Source organism: Primulina eburnea, chromosome 1 (assembly GCF_022965805.1).
Source record: "Primulina eburnea isolate SZY01 chromosome 1, ASM2296580v1, whole genome shotgun sequence".
NCBI lineage: Eukaryota > Viridiplantae > Streptophyta > Magnoliopsida > Lamiales > Gesneriaceae > Primulina > Primulina eburnea.
Window position 1 is genome coordinate 65,066,681 of NC_133101.1, and position 24,606 is coordinate 65,091,286.

General features: G+C 35.0%; 2 protein-coding genes and 1 pseudogene across 2 annotated transcripts; 1 reads left to right on the forward strand and 2 right to left on the reverse strand.

Annotated features, from left to right (window-relative positions):
• Window positions 1-785: 785 nt before the first annotated feature.
• LOC140842462 (membrane-anchored ubiquitin-fold protein 3-like) lies at window positions 786-3,492 on the forward strand. Its single transcript, XM_073210399.1, has 3 exons — window positions 786-1,454; window positions 2,325-2,495; window positions 3,167-3,492. Exons 1-3 carry the CDS (start codon window positions 1,325-1,327, stop codon window positions 3,220-3,222), a joined length of 357 nt encoding a protein of 118 aa, XP_073066500.1. The 5' UTR covers window positions 786-1,324; the 3' UTR covers window positions 3,223-3,492.
• A 716-nt stretch (window positions 3,493-4,208) lies between these two features.
• LOC140842466 (uncharacterized) lies at window positions 4,209-24,011 on the reverse strand. Its single transcript, XM_073210414.1, is given in 14 exon segments — window positions 4,209-4,522; window positions 4,525-4,741; window positions 6,000-6,142; window positions 6,219-6,317; window positions 6,453-6,587; window positions 7,667-12,064; window positions 12,550-12,649; window positions 12,724-12,761; window positions 13,510-13,632; window positions 14,697-14,897; window positions 15,188-15,349; window positions 16,564-16,591; window positions 22,707-22,899; window positions 23,781-24,011. Coding segments are annotated over 11 exon segments (5,577 nt in total). The 5' UTR covers window positions 15,266-15,349; window positions 16,564-16,591; window positions 22,707-22,899; window positions 23,781-24,011; the 3' UTR covers window positions 4,209-4,477.
• LOC140809674 (pentatricopeptide repeat-containing protein At4g18520, chloroplastic-like) lies at window positions 19,718-23,112 on the reverse strand (annotated as a pseudogene).
• Window positions 24,012-24,606: the final 595 nt, after the last annotated feature.

The following is a 24,606-nucleotide window of genomic DNA, read 5'->3' on the forward strand; positions in this document are numbered from 1 at the left end:
CCCAATATAAGAAGCCCAAGTGAAATTGCAGTTGGCCCAATGAAGAAACGTATTATCAGTTGCTGCCATTGCCCGATGTGGAAGAACGTGGAGTGATGGGGGAAGGGAAAACTGCTGTGCAGAATGTGACAAAAGTGAGGGAAGGAAATCAGAAAAGCCCCCCGACAAACACATCCAACAAAGCTACATCAAAGCTTCTTCAAATTCTCTTATTAGCAGTCTGTGTATTTTCAATTTCCCAGCAGTCAAGTTTCTTGAATTTTTGCATATTCCTCCAACTTTTTGTTGTTAAAATGTCGTTCATGTTCATAACAACGTAATTAAATTTGGTGTTGTTAATGGATTTTCTCTACAATTTCATTATATTCTTTAGTTTATTTTTTTCGCTTTGAAGCCATTTCGAAGGAGTTAGAACTTACGACCGAATCGAGACCTACAACGCTTGGTAAACGAAGTCAGATTATTTCACATATTTGACACGAACACGTGCCTGGCACGCCCGCAAATTTCGCGACAAACAATATCATTGAGGAAATGTGACTAATTGTAAATAATTTAAGAAAGGTGAAAATGATTAATAATATCTGAAATCGAAAATAAATTTACATGAAACGATATTTACAAATTTCATCAAAATTAGGGATTTATGCAACTCTGGAAATTTTACGGTCAAAATTTACCAGCTTCAATTGTTCACTGGATCTGTAAACAGTGGTTCGTGTCATTAATGCTTTCAGACAGATTCAGGTAAATAAAAGAAGAATCTTACTTGGTCGTCTTCCATTATTGGATCTTTTTGATTTTTTACAATTTCATCATTCCCACATCATCCAATAAAAAACACTTCATACAACAAGAACTTTCTCCTATCATCTAACGAGTGTTCGATTTTTCTTTTGAAGTCCGCGTTTACCATTTCTTTCTCAGAATCTCGAGGGGCCAAAAAGAGAGAAAAAAATTGGGAGTAGAATAAAATTCTTTCGATTTTTTGTTGTCTTTTATGTCACCACGCAATTTGTAGCATCAAGAAATCTTCCGACAAATCTAATCGAGAAACATCGTTGTTTTATTGCTCAAATCTAGTCGGGTTTGATCTGGGGACTTGATTATTTTTGCAGCTGACTGAGTAAAAACTGATTAGAGAGTTGAAATTTTGTAATTTTTGATTGTCCGAGCCAGATTCGTAGGCTATTCTTTAAGTTCTGATCTGGGTTATTTATGCGTGGTCTAAATTTCTTGAACTGCGTTGTGTGAGGCGCTGCAGTTGATTTGGTTTGCGGGTACAAGAACTTTTGAGGTTATATTTGGTTACAAGATTTGATAGATGGCTGTGGATGAATTGGTTGATCTCAAATTCAGACTAGCTGATGGTAGTGACATTGGACCAAGCAAATTTAATTCTTGTGCAACTGTGACATCCTTGAAGGAGAAGATTATTGCGCAATGGCCCAAAGGTTGTCTTTTTATTTATGTTTATATATATTTTGGCTATTTTTATGAAGATAAGAAATGATGATCTGTTGATTATTATGCAATTTGTTCTAGTCCTAGATTGTTTATGACTTTAGTTGGTCTTTAGTTCTATTTTTCATTTGGACAGTAGTAGATTTGTTCATTAGCTGGAGATAAGGAATTTAATTTTTGATACTGGAATTTTCAATACTTTCGCTTTATAATAGCCGTATTACAAATATATCCTGAAAATATTTGTGTATTCCTTTGTTTTTAAGGTACAATTCTGGATCTTTTTCGGCCAGACAACTTTCTACCGCCTCTTTCGTTGTCTTGCACCTTTAGATAAAACATAAGCTGGTCAATCATCGATCCTCTAATCTTTTACTGATTCCTTTTTGTTTGAACAACCTCTTAGGGACGTCATACAATAATTTTAATTCTTCCTCTTTTGAGTATTAGTGCCACTGAATGTGAACGAGAGAGAACCCCATAGGATAGATGGCATACTTAAAAATGGTAATTATTGACATTAGTTAATTGCAAAACAACACTTCATATGATTGCTTCTTTTGACGATTTTTTTTTAAGTGGAATTTTCCTTGCGCTTTGCCTTGCTTTCTCTATTTTCCCCCACTGCAAATACTATTTTTATGTCCGTTTATGCACGAGCATCAAATTACGTCTATTTGAGTACAGATCCGTTTATGGGAAGGAGAAGTTGAAAGGTGGTAGTGGGAAGCGATTGTAATGTTTTTTCAGTTTTCACTAGTTCAATATGTAATTAGTTTCTTTCTTATTCTGAATTTATGTTGTATTTGTTAATCTGTATTTCTCTGTGATGATCTATCATGCTTACATTTGAAATGCAGATAAAGAAAACGGACCCAAATCTATAAACGACATAAAGCTTATCAACGCGGGAAAAATACTGGAAAATAACAAAACACTTGGTGAATCACGAGTTCCCATTAGTGAAGTTCCCGGAGGTGTCATCACCATGCATGTTGTTGTGCGCCCTCCCCTTCCGGACAAAAATAGTGGTAATAATTAACACTAGCTTTCTTGTTGGTAAAATTTTCAAATCTTATATTTTATCATGCATGCGTAAAAACATTCACCTTGGAGAAAAAAGGATCATGCGATTCATGATTTTGATAGTTTTTATTTATTTTAAGCTTTCGACATTAAAACATAAGTCCGACCTCTTGAGACTTCGCTGGTGATTTGGCTTTTCCGCGCTATTGTGTGCTTATTTCTGATGGGGTGTGCTTGGGCATAGAATTTTTTTATGAAAACAATTCCTCTGGTTGATTGTTGCTGATTAGCTGCCAAGCTTTAAGTGTCAGGAACATGTAATATATATGACTATGTTTTGACATTTATGCGGGTGAAAATATGTTGTGCGTGAATGCATCCATATATGGGTGAAAGCCAAACTGTCGTCACCTTGGTGAAAGCCAAACTGTCGTCGCCCAATCTCATACAACAGACTGAAGAGTTGAGGCAAGTTGACACATATAAGAGTTTGATCGTGGGAATGTGAGGCACTGATAGAATTGGATTGGATAATATGGATTTCATTTCACGCATCTTTACCATAGATTTGATACTCTTAACCCCAAAAACTCATACTATTTATTGAAAATTTCACGCCGTTGTATTTTGGCTGTAGACATACTATTGACTAATATGGAAGGTGCTCTTTTTACAGATAAGCTGCTGGATAACTCCAAGAAGAATGGCGGATGTGCATGCTCCATCTTGTAACCTACAAGTCTTCTATATCTATTGTGCTTCCCCATACGTTTGCATCACATATATAAAGTTACTGGATTTCATTTAGAAGCATTGCACGTGTTTAATAGATTCAAGAATCACAAGTTATAGGCTTACTGGATTATCGTCCCACGGTGTCGAGTTTGGATGAAATATCATGCAGTTATGTTGGCATTTTAAGACAGCAGACAGAACTCGAGTCTTGTCCAAGTTTGAATTGTGTTGTTTCTTGATTATTTTTTATATATGGAATTTGTTTCAGATGTGTGGCTATCTTTTCCAGGCATGTTAAATAGATTTGTCTACTTATTTACTTTATATGTTAAGCAGTTGGGAATGGGATGTTAAACCTGGCTAGATTCTTGTCCGAGAAATGTAGATATGAAGAAATTTAATTTTTAAGAAGATAGAATCATCATTTAATATGCTTATAAATTATAATCTCAAAAATGAACGGATTTTAATGACCCGTTTGTCCCGAAATGACTTGGACCAACGGCAAAATCCCAATTTATTTGGCCTTTCAATACAATCAAATCCTCTATATATAAGATTGAATTCAAGACAAACTTGAATATAAGTTCAACATATTCACCATTCTTAGCTTTTGTTAGTTCAAGTTGGACGTTGTTTCCGACTTTCCATCTCAAAATTTCAGTTTCAACATCCAAATAGAAGATTCGTTTCACAAGTCACAAAATTGATTCGTGAGATCGTCTCATAATATTTTTTGCGCAAATTAAAAGATTAAGATTTAGCCTCATTGTTAAACTTTTTAAATCTATTGAAACGTCAATAAGTTAAATTTTACTTCAATTAGATTATAACAATATTATTGGTGTGCAATTGATTTACTGATGCATAAATCACATTTAACTTCAAGAGTCGTGATTTAAAATCCAATAAATGTCATGATTTATAATTATGTGAGCATATGACACCGAGGTTCATGCAAATAAATTGAAAGTAATATTCAGTGACTACTAAAAATAATATAATTCAACTCGGATATGGAAAAATTCATACAAATTCATCGACATTCTTCTATACACGGTGGTAAATGGAAATATATTTCAATTCAATTACAAAGACCTGTCTGCTAAGAACATTTTTTTGCAGGGTCAAAACATGGCCAACTGCAACATAATTTACAAGGATAAGCTATCCCACCAAATGATACGGGAAGTGTCAACTACTGACAGCATGAAATGGCTGAATCTTGGCCCGAAGAGGGATTTTGAAAATATCAGTCAACAGATGATGTCCGATTAAAGGTCACTACTTTCCTCGTGCTCGAACATTCTTTAGCGTCATTTTGAGTTTCTGTCTCTCGCCTTCAACCTCAGCAAACTGAAGACTGAGTTGAGAGTACCGGTCATGCATCTCCCCCAGTTCAGTCTCTACCATTGCATGCCTTCCCTTGAGTTCCAACATCTCTTTGATCAGTTCGTTGATATCTCTGAAGCTTTTGAACACAGATTCCTCATCACCATGTTGTCTCAAGAAAGAACTGTGATATGCAGAAAATACATGTTCAACGTAGTATGTGTCATTAATTACAGTGGTGATGTTTATCAAAAGAATATCAAGCCTACATTTTAGTACGTTTAAAAAGCTAAAGCTCATGAAAGATATAACACCTATAGATTAATTTTTCAAAATTCTCCTTTCACATGTGTCAGAAACCGAATTTTATGTACCCGAAATTAATATGCATGGTGTATATGCATATGTTGGTTATTAGACAAAAAGGCCTATAAATAAGCATCCAATCAACTTAGTTAAATTTATAAGAATTGCATCACGAGTTTTGAACTAGCAACATCCTCACTTAGATAGTAAGCCCCTGGATAACAATTTACATCTAGTGAAGGTTGTAATCAAATTCTAACAGCTGAACTATAGAATATAAGAAATATAATGAAAAGAGAATCAAACATCACAAAAAATTCACATTATTGAGCTATGAAGCCCTATATCTCCCAGACAATGTCTAGAGGGTTAAAACCAGTGTCTTTATGAAGTGCGAGTAAAACATAACAATTTGGTCAAAAGTGGGAAAAAAAAGGTCAAAGCCATCATTGACCGGCACGTCTAACGCACAAAAATGGTGAGTTTCTAGTTTTAATATCATAAGAATTTAATATTTTTTAATAAAATAAAATATTAAGATATACACACACACACACACAATATACATGCATATTAATAAAAAATTTCCGCATAAAAAACCTGAGCTCATTCATTTTCCTCCAATATAAATATATACATTTAATCTTACTTTATTATGTTTGTATATTATTTTATCTATAATTTTTCTTAAGATAATGCATATTATATTAAATATCAAATGCATCTTTTTAAATTTAATTTTTGATTAAGTATGCATAAGTTTATATTGCTTAATACTAATACTCAACCTTGACGATTCGCTATGCTTAGGGCTTCTTAAACTCTTGGCTAAAACTTTTATTAATCACTCTAGATTTATAAAATAATTATCACATTCTTTTATAATCAAACTATTGCTGGATAAATATGCTGAAAGATATACCCTGCAACTATAGTTCAATAAAAACATACATGATCTTAATAATATCATTTTGATTTCAATTTCTTCTATTTCTAACAGTTATCAAATCAGGATACTTAGTACAAGCATAAAGCATTTCTCGATGCAGCTACTACAACTATGTACTTGAGGTGAGTGATGGCGATGCAAATAAAATCTTAAGACTGCAAGGCTACAGAAGTTGTAAAGGACATACCTCTGACATTGCGCGTTCAATTTGTTCTTTGCCTTCAAGGATTCGGCAAGCTCAATTTCCAATTCAAGAACCCTTTCCAATGCATTCCCACCACTGGAGAAGTCATTGAACAAGGGAAACATGTTTCTGAGCTCTTCATTTGCCTTCAGAGGAACATATGAAACAGAATGAAACTCCCTGACAGATTATAATATAGTTGCAAATGGCTTGGAAGCTTACCTTTTCTAACCGAAGAATTTCTCTACGAGGACCTTGAAGATTTGGATCCACCTCATGATCTATGTGAAAGTCTATATTTTCTTTTTTCATCTTTTCCAGCTGCAGGAAAGAAAGGCACTGATTATGATGGAATCTCATCAAATATTTTACTTGAAAACCTACTTTCAGAAGCAGACTTTTAGAAGTAATCATTTAGCTCCCTGACAGCCTGAGGCTTTTCAAGACAAGAAATACCTCTTCATGTAAGTGCTCCAGGCTAGATTTCAATATATGGGATCCCAAACAATCACTTTTCACATCCAAATTTTTTCCATTACTCTGGGGGGGTTCTCCCACAGCTGCCTCAGGAATCTGATGCCTGCCTCCATCCTGAATGTGTGAAAAATCATTTCTCAGAAGTAATTCAAATAAATAAAAAAACTGACATCCAAGTTACACAATAAACCTTCTAATTGCCTCTTAATCTATTCAAATTTCCAACTAAATAGATTACTAGCTAGAGAAAGAGGCAGCTATGCATCAACTAGTAAGCATCAAGAACATATGAAAGATGGAGTGGGTGGGTTATGGAGCTCCATTACTGGGGAGGTTAACAAGTAAAAGGAAGCATGTAAACTGATGAAAATAATAATGATAATTCCATGTTCATGTTAATTATGTAAGGGCACAGACGCAGAAACAGAAAGGCTCATTGATGTAAATGTGATTTAGTTATGCAGTTTTAATTTCTAAATCATTGTACAACATGCATTCCATTATAAGTAACAATTGCACTTGATCTCCTATGTAGCAATCATTTTGGCACAGCGATCAAAACATTGGACTGGTACTAGTTTACGTAAGATTTGAAATACATATTTACTAGAGTTACAACTTTTAGCACAAATGCATATCCTCAATCATACTCTTGTTATTAGAGCTCCGAATCACATGTATGATTCCAATAATTTACAAGCGGGTGCAACAATTAAGAGGGTAAAGACTTGCATGGTCATCTATGTGGCACAATAATTGATATGCGATGTTTCGGTAGTAATATATTATAAAAAATTGAGGTGCACTGTCATCAATCAACTATAGTGTTTGGTACAATATTAGACATTTGATCCTATATATTCAATTCAGTTGATAAAAAAATAAACATTTAATACATATGAACTCATGAATTCATTCCCCAATTTAAAAGAATTTTAAACGAACTTGCTCACATGAAAAAGACATTGTTCACTATCTTTTATTGGACATGTTATTCTTATATATTATTATGCACCACAAAGATTATAGTTGTCAATAATTATATCAAAATTTATTATAGGATGTCTAATATAGCATCTTGAAGCTTTGCAATGAAACGAAGCTACAATAATACTTATTCTGAAATGAAAAATGAATAGCAACAAATGAGCAAAAAAAAAACTGGTAAAAAATCGTAGCTTAGAAGACAGTACCTGAAAATTCCGCAACTCTACAGCCTCAGGTAAATCTGCATCATCATCAGCCAGGATTGATATTGCACGTATTCTTTTACCACTGCAAGCAGACTCATCGTGATCTAAGACAATAGGGCATGAGTTCTCAGGTAACTCATTGACTGAATATTCTACGTCAATCACAGAACCATTTTCATGTTTTTTAACTTCTCTATGATTCTCCCACTGTACTTTTGCCAAGTTAATTTCAACAAGAAGTTGAGATTTCTCTACTTCACATTCTTGGAAATAAGCTTCAATCTTTTCTTTTTCTTCCTTGCAACACTCTAGGCTAAGCAATGCACATTCAAGTTCAGCCCTTACACGGTCACAATCTTTGCTCATTTCACGTTTTTCTGCAAGCACCAACTGCAATTCTTTTTCGATCTCCACGATTTTGTGTGATAGCTCCTCGTTCTTCTTCAAGTTCATAGCTTCAGACTTCTTCCTATTTTCAACTTCATCAATAGCATCTTGCAATTTTAAAAGCATCTCTTCTCCATGTTTTTTGGATATAGAAAGCTTTTGCTTCATTTCTTGAAGTTGAGTTTCATACTGTTCTTTCATGAATGCAACTCGCAAGGAATCATGCACAGCAACTGAATGCCCTTCAGCTTCTTTCTTTTCACGAGAAAGACGGAATTCATTTTCAGCCTCATCTTTCAGTTCCTTCAAATGGATTGACAAGTTCTTAAATTCCTCAGTCTTCAAAACCTGTTCAGAGAGCTTACGTGAAATTTCATTGCATTGGGAACGTAACTCCATCTCAGCGTCTTTGTAATCCTCCAGCAGCACTATATCAGCACGCTGTTCATCCAGTTTGCCTTTAAGTACTACAATTAAAATTTCCAATTCTTCTTTTGAAACTGTCAGGCAACTGACCTGCTTTTCAGCATCTATCATCATACTTTTCATCTTTTCTACCTCAGAAGCTTGTAAGATTTTATCCAAGGAGCTGCTGTTTTCCAATGTTGTCAACTTTCTCTTGCACAGCTCAAGTTGATTTTCGAGATCATTGTTGGAATCAGAAAGAAGCCTGTTTTGAGCTTCAGAAACTTCAAATTCAGACTCGAGGCTTTTAAGAATTTTCATCAAGTTATCTCTTTCTTCACTTAAATGAGCTTCACTGGTGCGGTATCGATTCAATGTAACCTCCAATTCATGGTACCTCTCCCCATCCTCCCTACGAGAACTCTCTGAGAGCATAAGCTGCTGGAGATATTTTTCGCACAGGGATCTGTACTGGCTTGAGACATAAGTCAGTTCAACATCTGCAGCAAGCGAGTAATCATAAAGCAAAAGCAGCTGGTATTCAAGATTAGATTGTTCAGAAATTTTCAGGTGAAGTTCTTTCGTAAGCACCATTTGCTGCTCCAAAAGATGAGCAAGTCTACACTTCTCCAACTCTAGATCTACAGCTAGGCCCTTAGTATGATCAAGTTCGGTGTTTTGCTGTTCCAAATCAATCAGTTTAGCACGATCCTTATTCAACTTTGAAGTAAGATCTTTATTTTTCCGCTCCAATTCATCTCTGTAAACCTTTTCTCTTTGCAACTCATCATTCATATTGCTCAAACTTTCTTTCAGACAAGTAATCTCAGATGAAATCTTGACAGATTTTTCACCTTCATCCTTCAAGGATACAACAAGTTCTCGTTTTTCTTGCATCAGTGCACAGATAGCTGATTTACTACTCCCAAGCTCCTCAACCAGAGCATCCAAGCAGGCGGTCTCTTGGGTTAAGTGACCATTTTTACTTGTCATTTCGTGCACGCGATCTTCCAACAGACTAAGATCAGCTAAAAGTGATTTGTTTTGCTGGGCGTAGTTCTCTTCAATTTCAAAACTGACCTGGAATTTTTTGCCAACAGATTCGAGTTGAGTTTGAAGTTTTTCCACAAGGGCATTGGACACATCCAGCCTAGTCACCATATAATGCATGTCACTCTTAAACTTTTGCTTCATTGACATAATTTCCAATCTGGCCATGACTATTTCATCTTCAAGGTTTTTATTCTGTTCAATCAGTTGAACAATTCTTCCACATGCATCATGCTGGATCTCTTCTAACTGTAAGATGGCATCTTTCATATCTATGTGCTTGAAATTGAGAGTGTGTGAATTAGTCAAAACAAAAAATCTTGTATTGTAGAACTCCAACAGATTCACCAGCTTATCTTGGATAAAGCTGATATAATCCTCTTGATTTTCCTTCAAAGATGCCAACTCATCTGATTCAGATTTCAGGATAACCCACTTTTCCTCTAACAGCGACAATTCATTTTGAAGTTTCTCCTTTTCAAATGCTTCTTGTTTCAAGGAAAGAGACAGTGCTGCGTTCTCAGTCAAATAACTTTCAATTTTTCCCTGGCAACTTCTGTATTCCATTTCAATAATTTCCAAGTCTTTCAGCTTCTCAGAAAATAGATGATTTTCCTCGGACACGCTTTCCAACTTATCTTCTAAAAGCTGGTTTTGCAGAGCCAATTCACTACATTGAGAAATACAACTAGACTTGTACTCATTAAGTTTGTGAATATCATCCGAGGCCTCATGAAACCTCATCATCAACTGATTCTGAGAAGCATTTGAAAGTTCCAACTCCAATACAACTTCATCCTTTTCCCCCTTGATAACTCTAATTTCAGCATTTGCTTCAAGTAGGGATTCTTTCAAGGTTTTTGAGTATATATCCAAGTTCAAGTTAACATTACACATTTCAACAAGGTCTGCTTCAACCTTTTGATAAAGCTCTTCCTGCAAGGAGAAGGATCTCTTCAAGTCTTCCAAAAGAATATCTCCACCCAGAGATTTTCTCTTGACACCCAAACATTGATTCTGATGCTGAGGTACATTTTTTGCATCATAATCTTCAGGATTCTTCAAAAACTTCTGGTCTCCTTGCAAATTTAACTCTGAAGGTTCTATAAAAGCCTGCTTGATGAGGTTTTCATTTGTCTCATACATAGACACAACCTGTGAGGAAAGCAGCTCGAGGTCCTTCTGCAATTTATCCACTGCAATCGAGTAATTTAAGCGGGCTCTTCTCAGTGCGGCTTCTGAAGAGGCAACCCTTCTCTCAAGTTCCTTGTTGAGGACTTCCAAATCATGCCTCTCATTACAAAATTGTATCATCTTCTGATTCATATCTCGATGCGTCGACTCTGTTTCAACTCTGCTGGCAGACAAAGCATGCAGGCAAGTTGAATGTTCATTTCTGAGGAGTTGCAACTCTCCCATCATTTGCTTCTGATTTTCTTCCAGTTCCTGAATAAGTGTTTCATAGTAACATTCCATTTGATCCATTTTTCTGATAAGACCTTCCTTTTCAACTTTTGCCTCGTCCAATTCCCTAACAAGATCAAATATTTGTCCTTTCAAAGAATCAATAGCACCTGAAGGGTCAGAGACTGGAGGGGGGACATTGAAATGCTGAAGAATACTTTCGGGATGACATAAATCCAAACAAAATCCATTTTCGGATGTATACTCTGTATGCTTATCTGTGCATATTTCTCGGATCTCCTTCACATCTGTGCTCTCTGATGGCACCACATGTAGCAAGTTTGTTGCATCATCATTTCCTCGTTCGACACTCTGCAGAATATTGAGCAATGCCTCCAACTCCAAGTAAATCAATCTACCGTCACAAGCATCGCCAACAATGTAAGTCTTGCTTTGAAGTTCTCTTATCTTGCCCTCTGCTGCAGAGATTACCTTTAAAAATTGAAGCTGCACATCCTGACGCAAGTGATAACTCCGATTGTCACTTGTTTCCAAAATAGTAGTGTGAGGGATAGATTTTAAATCTTTAAGCCTGTTGATATCATCCTTGAGCTTCAGGCACTCTAATTTAATGGCGGAAACTTCTTTTTCCAGTTCTCCACCCAAAAAAATCTCAGAAGTAAGGAGGTGGGAAAAATTTTGAGTTTCAGTGCCTAATTTACAAGCTAGACTTTGCAAAGAACTGACTTCTAACTTAAGGCCTAAGAAGGATGATTCAGCCAATTCCACACTTTCTCTAAGTCGATTATTTTCTTCACGTGCAATTGCCAGCTCATTATCAAAGGAATAGATTGTACCCCACATGAAAGCAGAATCACTACTCCCTTGGGCCATATTCTGATGTTCAGATGAATCTCCTTTCTCTGAATGAGGACTTTGACAATGAGAAAAAGTTTGTAGATCACCAGATACCATTTTGAGGCTATCAACATCTTGTATGCCGGAAGTATCATGCTTCTCAGTAAATAAAATTTCTGATGTATTGGATGAACCCTCAAATCCAGCAGCCGAGTCTGTATGCTCTTCATTCAGGTTCATGTCTTCCTCAAGGGAAGAGAGTTCATTAGAATCTGATCTAACCCTTGCACTGACCTAAAAAATAAAGAAGGAACTCTGAGAAATGGGGTGATAGAAAGAAAATTTAAACCCATGCAGCCAAACACACGACAAACTAGACAAAGCAATGGACTGATGCGGTGAGAGTGAAATTGCAAACATCATATGGAGTTTCAGAATAGATAAAATAAATCATTTCAGAAAAACACTATTCTAATATCATTCATAATTTATTTATTTATTTATTGTTATAGTTGCCAAATATGTTTTCTGTCTCCCACAAAGGCAATGGAGACACTCTAGTCCCCCTGTTCTATCAATACTCCATAAATCATTAGTAATAAAATGGACCTGATTTTTATAATTAGTCTTGGTTTACACATTATCTGACAGATTATATCAAAGAGCATATTTAATGCAACTTGTGTAGATTGACCCAGAGTGGAAATGAACAAACAGCAAAGAAGGGCCACAGGAGAAGTAGAAAATAATCTGACAATATAAGTTTGATCACAGGCGACCTCTTCAGTATGTCTTATTTTCCCAGTGTTATTATGACCATGGCTATCATCCCCTGATTGTAATCCCCTTTCTCTTTGATCTCTCTGCTGCTCAAATTCCCTGCATGCAGTAAATTTTAAATTTCAATCCACTGTACAAAAAAAGGATATTCTTTTTGAGTCTTGGTTTAGTACCTAAATCCGGTTTTTGAGGTCAGGAGCTGGACAGTAACCTGAAATGCAGATGCAGTAAATCAAATTCAAGATATTAAATAAGGAATTGCAAACTTATAACATGATAATCATAGGGAAATTAGCACAAACAACCAAAAGGCCGGCCACATGAGAAATGTCTCCAAATGCGGGCAGAAAATTAGGAGAGCGAAACATAGGTAACGGACACGAGGGCAAGAGTTAAAACGTCAACAGTGTCAAGTATCAGCATCTCATAATCCAGCTTCAACATTTTCAAAGGGTAAAGACGTAATTCCTTGGCATAGATTTAATGTAAAATACATTATACTTTATAGTTTATAATACCAACCTCAACCATGGTGACATTTTGTGTGAAATTTCCACAAAATGAACCACGATGCTTATCTCATTACTATGAGCGAGTACCGATATTTTTTGGGGATAAAATGGCCAATTCTAAATTCAAAACTTTTGTAGCAAGTTTGCATCTGCCCTTAGGAAAACAAGAGATTTGTCGGCTAGGAAGGAGAGCTTTTAATGGTTAAAGAGAGCACATTTTTCTTTCTAGGTGGAAGTGAACGATGCACAGTACGTAGAAGAGTGGTAGTTGGATGCTGTCTATTATCAACAACCTAAAGTTAAATCAGCAAAAGAGTCGAAGTCAAAAGTTAACCCCTGAGATGAATGTTTAAACAAGTACAAAGTTGCAGAAAAATTTAATGAGCCCACCATGCAACAAATTTAAATCTATGGTAAAATGTGATTCAAAAATTTTATGCCCCTCACATGTAATATAGTTCCAAAATTGCATCCATGAAGAGAGAGTGCCACAACAGAAGGCTTCAGAGCATCAACATAATCTGAAAGATCAATCATAGCTTCGCCAAGGATGCTGGCCCGTGAAGCACCCTGAAATCAATGAATTTGGGAAAAAAAATACAGATATTGTTGTCATTAAAGATGGGAAGATAAACAGAAGAGCATAAACCATCAGAAATGTGTACAAAATTCTTGCATGATTTTTATTAATGGAAAAATATAGAGCATAATTTTCAGATAGTATTTAATCCATAAATCGAGTATTTCCTATTGGTCCTTTTGCTACTCGAGAGTGATTGAACAATCATGCCAGGCCCATGTGTTTCTCTTGTTGCATAATGGAACTAAAAGCTCTGACTTTGACATTCTTCAATGATTACAGGAGGGATATATCAGTACTGTGACATAAGAACTATTTAGTAGACATTAACAAAAAAGTATGGCCGAATCCATTAGTATGCGCAACTACAATACTCAAAGCACATGAGTAACATTTTACACTAAGATTCCATTCTCCAAATTCCAGCATGATTCTCTGAAACCATTACATTTAAGTTTGCTACAATTATGATACTCCAACCTTTTCAAAACAAAAAGTTCTAGCCAGTTTAGCCTTTTTAAATCCTCGTTATTCCATTTAGATATCCCAAGTTTGAAGTTTTGGTAAAGGCTCTTAGCAGGCGTCTACATGAATTTGCTTTCTGGCTTCAAACCTCATCACTCTCTTCACCTGAAATGATAGAACTCGTGATACGTAAGCTTGTCGATTCAGCTTTTCTATGGCTTGACGGGAATTCCAATCGATAGAAATGACAGAATACAATGTCTTTTAAACAAAGTGAAATTACTGGAACACATGTTTTATGGTGAAATCCATATGGTACTTGTGCCTTAGACGGGATTAAAAGTCTCGTAATTTGTAACTTGAAAGAAGACATCTAATTTTTCCAACGCTATATGTGTCAAGTACTTCACCAAAGAAGGTGATTCAATTCATGGGAATTGGTAATGTAGAAACCATATGAATGATGTGGAGATGCTTATTTTATCAATATTCTTTACGATATTAAATGGCTCAAAATTTTAATCAGGAAGTTTGAAAAGATCGGTGGGAAAAAAAATAATTCCTATCACTATTGAGACAGAAACAATACCATGGCCACAACAAGTTTGTAGAGCTTCTCATCATATTGTTTGCTTTTAGAATCTTGAAGAAGCCTTGTACTTTCATAAATAGGATCAGCCCATTTACATGTTCCGTTTCTTACATTAGCTTTGGTTGTCTTTGCGGTTGGTTTTCCAGAATCAGCAGGGATGAACGATATAGATAACTTATCCCACCCATTCTGTGGAACCTGAGACATTAAACATAAATTGCTGGGTCAGTCATTGCAAAATCATCGTTTAGGAACCAAATATATTTTCATCCATTTCATAGCTAGTCAGTATTTTAGAGCAGGTCTAAAATACAATACTTCTAAAAAATTAAAACAAAAAACTACAAACTGTACAAACTATTGAAAAAAGTCTTTAAACAAAAACTAAAAGGACTGTTGGTATGGTCAACAAAACCAGACACTCAGAAAGAACAAGTCTTAGACAAGAAGTCGTCATATGTGGGAGAGAAATTTATGAGAAATCATACATGTGTGGCATGAAATTGTAGCCGAAAGACCACTTTCACTTTAGTCTTCTCAAGTTTCCACTTCGTTATCTTTGACATTATATCAAACCTAATTCAAGCATCAGCTGTAACAACAATTCTTTAACTTGGATGAAGATAACACCCAGAAAACCTCCTCAAAACCTGCAATGTATAATAGAAGATTACGTGAACTGTAACGAAAAAAAATAAATCAGTACTGCAGTCTACACTATCAGCATTGCTATTAGTGCCTATTGCGATCATGAAAAGACAAAGCAATCCTTTTTAAATCGGGATAATGAAAATTTGTTAAACTCATGATCATCAAATAATTTTTGATAAGACATGAATTTGTGTATTCACATCTAACTAACCATGCATGGACACTAAAACTTGCGCTAATTTAAGATAACGAATTAACTTTGCATTAACATCATAAATAGTAGGCCAAGTCAAAGTTTAACCAATTAACATTTTTCAAGCAAAAATCAATCTTAAATATTACATAGTGTAAATGTATCTGGTTATCACATTAAAAAATTGAATGAGGCAACAATTAGGATAGATACACTACAAACATGCAGGGAAGATGTTCCAGTCACACTTTCTTAAATAATCAAACAAAAACATTTTTTCACTTCACTGTGCAACGGAATTAGAAATTTAGATATTGCTAAATAATTATATTACTGAGTAACTGACATATCTTCTATTTTTTAAAGTGATGGAAATTATATGTATGTAATTGAAAGTGACGTGGAATTAGAGGTAGTTAACTTCAGTCATCCCACATGAGCAATATCCATATGACTGTAGACTGAATTCCAGTATATTAAACATGGTAACACCATTAAAGATGTATAGAATTAGATTTCATTACTAAAATTAAGTGAATGTCTCCAAAATTGTTAAAATTATGAAACAGCAGAAAATCTACTGCTTCGCTAAGCAATAAATTTTGGTTCTCTCTTTCCGATGTTGGTTGCAGGAGAATATAATCAGTTCCACAAAAGCAGTAATTTTTAAAGCAGAAACTTTGGCAGAATTACAAAAATTGAGAACTACAAGAACACAAGAGAAGACCTTTCATTCCGAATGAATCAAAATTGGAGCACCGTAAACCAATCCTGTTTTCAGCACATGAACTGCGATGAACCCCCGAAGCACAGTGTACAAACTATTTCTCAAAGATCGAGATCCTACTAGATGATTCACTTCAATGAGGTGATATCATCACATTAAAATACAAGAAAGAATTTACTAGTTACTAATAATGAAACAAAAGTCCAGATCTTGAAATAACAAGCAAAACAGATTCAACTTAAAAAATAATATATCTATGATTCAAGCATCTATGAAGTTAGAAACAGAAATACCTTTTCCTCGAAATGCAATGGGCCGCACCTCAAGTTACTCTTTCAATTTGACACAGGGCGCACACTAAACTTTGGCTTCATTCAACTACGGACCAAAGTTAAAAATTTGAATCGATAAAATAACCAGTCAATCCAGGGCACGGTAAAAGTGCAATTGAAAACCAGAAAAGACTAGTCTAGAATCGTGCCCGAGAATCTGAAAATGGGATGACTAGGAATCAAAGAAATGCTTAACCGAATTCAGTGAAACAGAAATGCAAGGCTGCCAGAAGTCCAAAAACAGAAGGATAAACAAGTGGTAAAATCACTTCAGCAATAATGTCAATCTGCCAGAGTGTTACTCCTCCCACGGACAATAATTTAAAAACAGAGAGAGAAGTATTCACTGAAAAATCTCAGCGATATTGGTATTGCCCGCTTTTAAACGAGCTCACACCTCATTTTCGGAACTAAAAATAAATTTAAAAAGAAACAGTAAAAAAAAACCAATTTTCAAGAACTTGAATTAGTAAAAAAAAAGTAGGAAAAGGAGGTTAGGAGTTGTTTGGGTACCTAATCACGGATCTTAGGTTGGGGAGCTTGAAATGCAAGTCAAAATAAACATTGAAAAAGAAAAGACGAATCTTTGTAGGAAAGAGAAGGGTGCCAACAATGTCAGCGAGGGAAGGTGGGTGTATCAGTAATATCACTGTCAAACCATACGAAAATGGGCAAAAGCAATTTTCTTAGCTGGGTTCGGAATGGACGAGGTTATCAAAGTTGAAATCCAGCCCAAACACCGCAGTTTTCAGCCATTAATTCCAGATTTTCATTATAATTAGATGGAGGATTACAGCTTTTCCTTTTATTTTTTTATTTTTTATTTTTTCTATTACAGGATTACAGATTTTTGTGGCTTTGATATACAGAGCTTGGAAAGAGAAAATTACATAAAATATCCCATGCACTTTTTTGTTTAAATTATTTGCAATATTTTTTTGGGGTTTTTAGGGACTTAAGTAGGATATTTTTGGGTGTTGGATGGCCCCTTTCGTGTTGACTTAAGGGGTAGATCTATGTTTTTTTTTTTTACATTGAATAGTGGTGGAAAATGAAAAAATATATATAGAAAAACGTCAAATTTTCTTTTTCTAAAACCGAAAGATCCACATGCATTAATCATGATTAGATCGATTAGTTTTCTGTTAACTAAATTCTAATAAAAAAAATCGAACGTAAATTTTGATATTTTATGAGTAAACACAGTTTAATATCAGAACTTGTGGTTAAATATATATATAAAACAATGATAAATGGCGAACCAAACTGTTGCGAATTATTCGTAGCTACGGCTCGATAAAAAAACTCGTTTGAGTTTGTTTGTAAATCATATCAAACCAAGCTCGAGCTCGAAAATTAATCAAATCAAGCTCCAACTTAAAGATATTGGACTCGTGAGCTCACAAACATATTTGATAATAGACTCTCGAGCTCAGCTTGTTTACGTGCCTCGTATGCTCGAACTTGACTCATTTGTTGAGTTGAAAAATAAAGATATTAGTACTAATGTTAATGGAAGGAACTGAAGTATTAAAGGAGTGAAATTTTTGTAATGTTATTTATATGGTGATATCAGTATATGACGGATATTTGTTATTTGGATGTTACATGTATTATTTTGAGATGTTCAATAATATACTGAGTTTATGTTTTTAGTTTTTTATTTTTGTCGTTTAGCTATTTATGAATGAATTTGCATTTTTTTGTTTGATTTAAAATTAGATCATAAATATATTTAATTTTTAACAAACTCAAATCAAACTCAAACTTGAGCTAAGTTCTATACTTTACGAGCTTAAAAACGAGCCGAGCCCAAGCCAGACTTGTTAAATATGATAAACGAGTTATTAATGAATCAAGTTCGAGCTTGACTTGATTAACACGATAAAACGAACTTTTAACGAGCCGAACTCGAGCTTAGTAATTTCAAGACAAACCGAGCTCGAGCTTGATAGAAGTTCGAATCGAGCACAAACAATCGTAAACGAGCCAAACTCAAGTCTGATACAGTTTGGTTTGGTTTAAATCATTTATATCCATCTGATTTTTCATTTAGAATCGATGGTTACCATATGAATTAAAGGAATGTAGATAAGTCAGATAGCATATAATAATCAACAAAATGTTCAATTTTGAATAGTAATGTTTTACTTATATAAGAGAATATTGCGCTTTCACCTTTCCTTGTGTTTTTATTTAAATGCGATTGATTAAATAAATTTTGGTTGGGATGTCACATACAAGTTATAGTTTTCGAAATGTTTATAATAACATTTAAATCCAATAATACATTTTTTAATAACGATGGAATTTATTCTCGTTATTTTTCGATGTGTACTGAGTAAACATCTGGTTAACGCAATAACCTTCAAATCATATTTACTAAACAGATCGTGTTAGGCAAACTTTGAGTGAGAAATTGTTGGTTAAGAAAATCGATATCCTAATATTGATTAAGGACTCGTCTACTACACCAACTCGAACCTCATTAGAGACAAATAAAACAATTCTTGTTTGGGACGGTGATTATTTCAGGCTAAATGTTTCCTATATATGAAATCAGCATCAGACATGGACATTCAAGCATCTAAAACAGCGGATGAATTATTTGATAAAAAGAGATTTAACTATGAACGGACGTGCGTTCTTTCGTGTGCATGTTCGATATCAAAAAGTTGGAAATCAACAGTCATTTCACATTATTTCTTCAAATCTAAATCTTTCATTCCTAAATTATTTTGGGCGTCATATGTTGTTGAAGCCTCAAAGTCTTAAAATATGCAACTTAATAGCAGAAATAAATTACCAGATGATAAGACCCACACCATGAATCATTCGAATTTTCCTTTTTAGTGGAGGTACACTGATATGGGTGACATTTTCTGGATAAGATATTTTCCTATAACATACACAATTCTTAATTTGATAAATGAATACTACATTGGAAGTTGGAATAAAAATACTTGTATCTAACATGGCTATAACACCAAAACTGCACATAATTTAAGCAAATCAAACTGCAAAAAACACGAATCTATGTGTATATATACAAGTAGCTTCACAAGTTTTGAGGTAAAAAAGAAACCTGAGCTGGCTTTTGTTTCTGGATAAGATATTTTCCTATAACATACACAATTCTTAATTTGATAAATGAATACTACATTGGAAGTTGGAATAAAAATACTTCTATCTAACATGGCTATAACACCAAAACTGCACATAATTTAAGCAAATCAAACTGCAAAAAACACGAATCTATGTGTATATATACAAGTAGCTTCACCAGTTTTGAGGTAAAAAAGAAACCTGAGCTGGCTTTTGTTCTCATCAGTCTATTCTTACTTCATTCAAAATATTATGACTGTAGGATGGTGCATAACCAACCACCTGTGAGAAAATGTCTCCGTTGGGAAAGTTACAGCTACGAGGTTGTGAAATCTTTCAACATCTCAAGCTCTAAATCTTAGGTTTACATTTGGAACCATGCATGTAACACAGTGTCAATCAGAATGGATTACCCGAATTCCCTTTAAAGAGGATCTTTATGACTGCAAACAATGCTGTAATGATAAATATTTGTCCCGCTCAAATTCTCCACAGGAAGAAAGAAAGGTCGAGAGGTTGTAATCATCCACCTCAATGCCCTCAGTTTGCATTTGATACATGAGCCTCAAAGCCTCATCACAAACCCCATTCCTTGCATATGCTACGATCATCGACTTCCAGGAAACCAAGTTCTTCTCAGGCATACTATCGAAGACCTGAACTGCATCCGAAGGATACCCACATTTAGAATACATATGAACTAAAGCACTGCCCACAAACACGTTGGATAATTCAGGGCTCTTGTTTATGGAGGAATGGATTAGCCTCCCTTGGCTAATATTTTCTAGTTTAGCACATGCCTTGAGCGCTGATGAATAAGTATGTGGATTGGGTTCCACACCATCAACCAACATTTCCTTCAAGTACTCGAGGGCCTCGTGCTCATGATCAAGGAGAGAACAACCAGAAATCATTGCAGTCCATGAAACTACATCTTTATCAGGCAGGTATTGAAGAACTTTTGATGCTGACGCATAATCCCCACATTTGCAATAAAGCCACACAAGTGCACTACCTATGAAAATATTGCTTGGTGAAAAGGTCTTGAAAATCTGTGCATGCACTTCTTTTCCTAATGACAAAGCACAGAGTAAACCGCAAGCTCGGAGAATGCTAACCATGGTTAAGTTGTTTGCAAATACCTCTAGTCTTCCCATCATACGGAACAGTCTAATGGCATCCTCACCATGTCCATTACGAGCATATCCTGCTATGATAGAAGTAAGTGACAGCATTTTTCCATTTCATTCCATCAAAGAGTGTTCTGGAGTTCATGATTTCTCCACACTTTGCATACATATCCACCAGTGAAGTCCCAACATAAACATCCATATCATATGATTCTTCACAATGGTTCCATGTAACTGCCTACCAAATTTCAGTGCTTGTTCTTCACCACAGGCATTCAACAAGGTAGAAACAGTATACTCATTTGGGTCAAGTCCATCGGATATCATTCTCGAAAACATGGCAAAAGCCTCCTGCCCTCATCTGTGTTGTGAATAAGCAGTAACTATTGAAGTCCAACAAATTACATCCCGTCTTTCAGTTCCATCAAATACATCAAAAGCATCATCCAAATCACCACATTGAGGGTAAAAATGCAAGATGGCGCTGTTTAAGATTAAAATACCCAACTGAGTCTTTATTAAACAACCATAAGTTGCCTTCCAAGTTCATAATCAAATGTCTTTCTACACAAATTTAACATGCACACGAATGTCTTCGAGTTCCAGGAACCCACTGGTAACAAACTCGCAGTACAATCTCAAAGCTTCATCATTTATCTCATATCTCTGGTATCCGTTAAGCATTGCCGTCCAGGAAACAACGATTCTCTCCAACATATAATCAAACACCCCACGAGCTGACACAAAATCCACAAATTTCACATACACGCTTATCAAGTTATTATTAACATAAACTACAGGATCTCTCATGCTCTTAACAACCAAGGCATGCATTTTCCTAACCTCATCAGTATTAGAACAAGACTGAAGCCAATGGCCAAATGTGCTGGAGTCAATTGATTGAATAATTGGATTGGTCTTGTATATAAGCACACTGTAGTTATCATCGACATTTTCCAGAGACGCATAGAGAGCATGTGAACGGGTCAAGAAAGATGGGCTCTTGGAAACATTGGGGAAATTCAATATGTAAGTCTAATGGGCTATATACTGGATTCCTATTCTGTGGAATTTCTTAATGCGTATTGGTGGAATGAATAATTGAGTATAGAGAGGACTAGGTGGTTGATTTTGATATACAGCTAAGGGCAGGGATTTGCAATAATGGAGAGAACATCAAAAAGAATATCTCTGACTTTTCCCACAAAGTGCTGGTCTACAAATCGGATAACTTCTCTGCTCTGACAACAATGTAGAACAGCAATCAAAATCCAACTGTTGTATTATTAAATCCACCATAATTTTGGAAAAAAAAATTCTTCACCAAAATAAAGCTCAAGATCAAACAAGTTAAAACCGACAAAATACCTTAACACCTGATAATTATGTTTAAAAATGAGATGTTTGATCAGCTAAATGAGTCGGCCAGGGTTTCAAACATTCTCTGCTTATTCCACCCTCATCCTATCAGTTCATTTAACATAAAATCCAGTGGACATGATATTTTCAAAGCAGAACATATTAATCAGTAAACACCGTAACTCAGACAGAATACAGTTTAGAATAAAGGTAAACTCCATATGAACATTTTAACATGTAAATCGAACATTTCCAAGTTTGGCAAAGAATACTATGTAAGAACCTTGACTGACGTAAATGGTCCCGTAAAAAGTTTCCAACAGCACATAATTTTTCCCCAAACCACATAACATATTCAACTTACAAGAAAAAATTTACTTATTGCGAATAATGAAATCAAAGCCCAGATCTTGAGAATGAAAGAAAGACAGATTCAAATTACAAAATATATCAATAATTACGAAGTTAGGAGCATAAACATCCTTTTCCTCGAAATGCAAAGGGCCGCACCTCAAGTTATACTTTCAATTGACACAGGGAGCGTTAAACTTTGGCTTCTAGTTCATTGATTTCATTCAACACCGCCCCAAAAGGTTCAAAAAATGGAACCGACAAAATACCCCAGATAATCTTGGGCGCAGCAAAAGTGCAATGGAAAACCATAAAAGATTTGTCTTGAAAATGTGCCCGACATCCCGAGAATCTGAAAATGGGATGACTAGAAATCAAAGAAATGCTCAACGAAATTCAGTGAAACAGAAATGCAAATGCTGCCAAAGTTAAAAAACAAAAGGATGAACAAGTGGTAAAATCACTGCAGCAATAATGTCAATCTGTCAGAGTGTTATTCCTACCACGAACAATAACTTGAAACACAGAGAGAGAACCTACTATCACTGAAAAATCTCAGCGACATTGCACACTTTTAAACGAGCTCACACCTCATTTTAGGAAATAAAATTTTTTCAAAAAGAAACAGTGAAAAAACATACACCAATTTTCAAGAACCTGAATTGGAAAGGAAAAGAGTTAGGAGTTGTCTGGGTACCTAAATCACAGATCTGAGGCAGGGCCGTACACGAATCAAATCGAGCCAAAATTTAAGAAAATTTAAGTATTAGAGTTTGAGCTCGAATTTGAATAGACATATTTGAAGCTCAAACTTTTATTATTTTCAGCTCGAGTTCAAGCTCGATTCAAAATTTTCGAGCTGTTTTTAGCCTCATCACACTTACGGGCTCGAAAATAGATTATAAAATGCACAACAGAAATAAAAATGATAGGTTGGCTCGGTTTGAAGCTCCATTTTCGACTCTGACAACAACGCTAACTATTGGATTATACTTTCATTGAAATCAAAATGATGATTTATTGATATTATCTTGTTGTGTTGAGTATATCAACAGAATGATAAAACAAATAATTCACAAATTCTTCGTTTTCAACAAAATCACAATAAAATTATTCAAAAGAAATAAAGAACGAAAACTTAGGAGTGTTCCTTCAAAGAACCAGATTTTCAATCAGAAAAAAATACGAGAATAGCATGGTTTACTTCGATATAATTCCACTTGGGTGACTTACACTAATATTCCTCTATTTGAGCTAGCTTCGACCTACGATAATCAGCAGCGAGGACACCGAGATGGTTGGAACTCAGAAGGAGAAGAAGCTGCGAACTGAGAAGAAGCAGCGGCGCTCACTCATTGAGTCACATAATTTCCCCCAAACCACAGTAAACGTTCCGAGCATTCACAAAAGAAACGAGAAATCAAAGCAAAAAAATCTCAGAAATTGTGTAGAACTTAGAACTCGCATGATTTTATCATTAATCCAGCTCCGTAATAATTTAACCAATCACAGATGAAGAAGATTAGGCTGCCTTTGCCATAATTTCTAATTTTGGCCCAAATCCATGTATTGGGCCTCTCATCAATGGATCAGGGATAAATGAGTCATTTTGCGGAAGATTCATTCGGACCCATTTTAGGATGGTGGTTCATCACAAAAAAGTAATTCCTTTTCTTCTTTCTTTCTTTGAACAAACATTTTCTTTTTGACAAAAGACCTTTTGTTACATAAATAATTCCCTATAAAGAAATGAAAATTAATATCCCACCAACATTTTTTTTGTGAACCTATCGCGTAACATTTGTCTAGTATATATGTCTCACCTAACTAGCATGATTTGCAGGTTATTGTGTTAATCCGAAACCTAATGTGCACTGAATTTGGTTTCGAAGTGTAGCAATTGTAGGTTTCATCATCATAAAAAAACAAATATGAGAGGAAAAAACAAATACACTAATTTTTTTTTAATTACAATTGTGTAAACGAGTCTTTAATTTATTTATTATTTATTGTGGAACAAAATGAAGCAAAATTAACTCTATTTGTGTTTATATGTTTG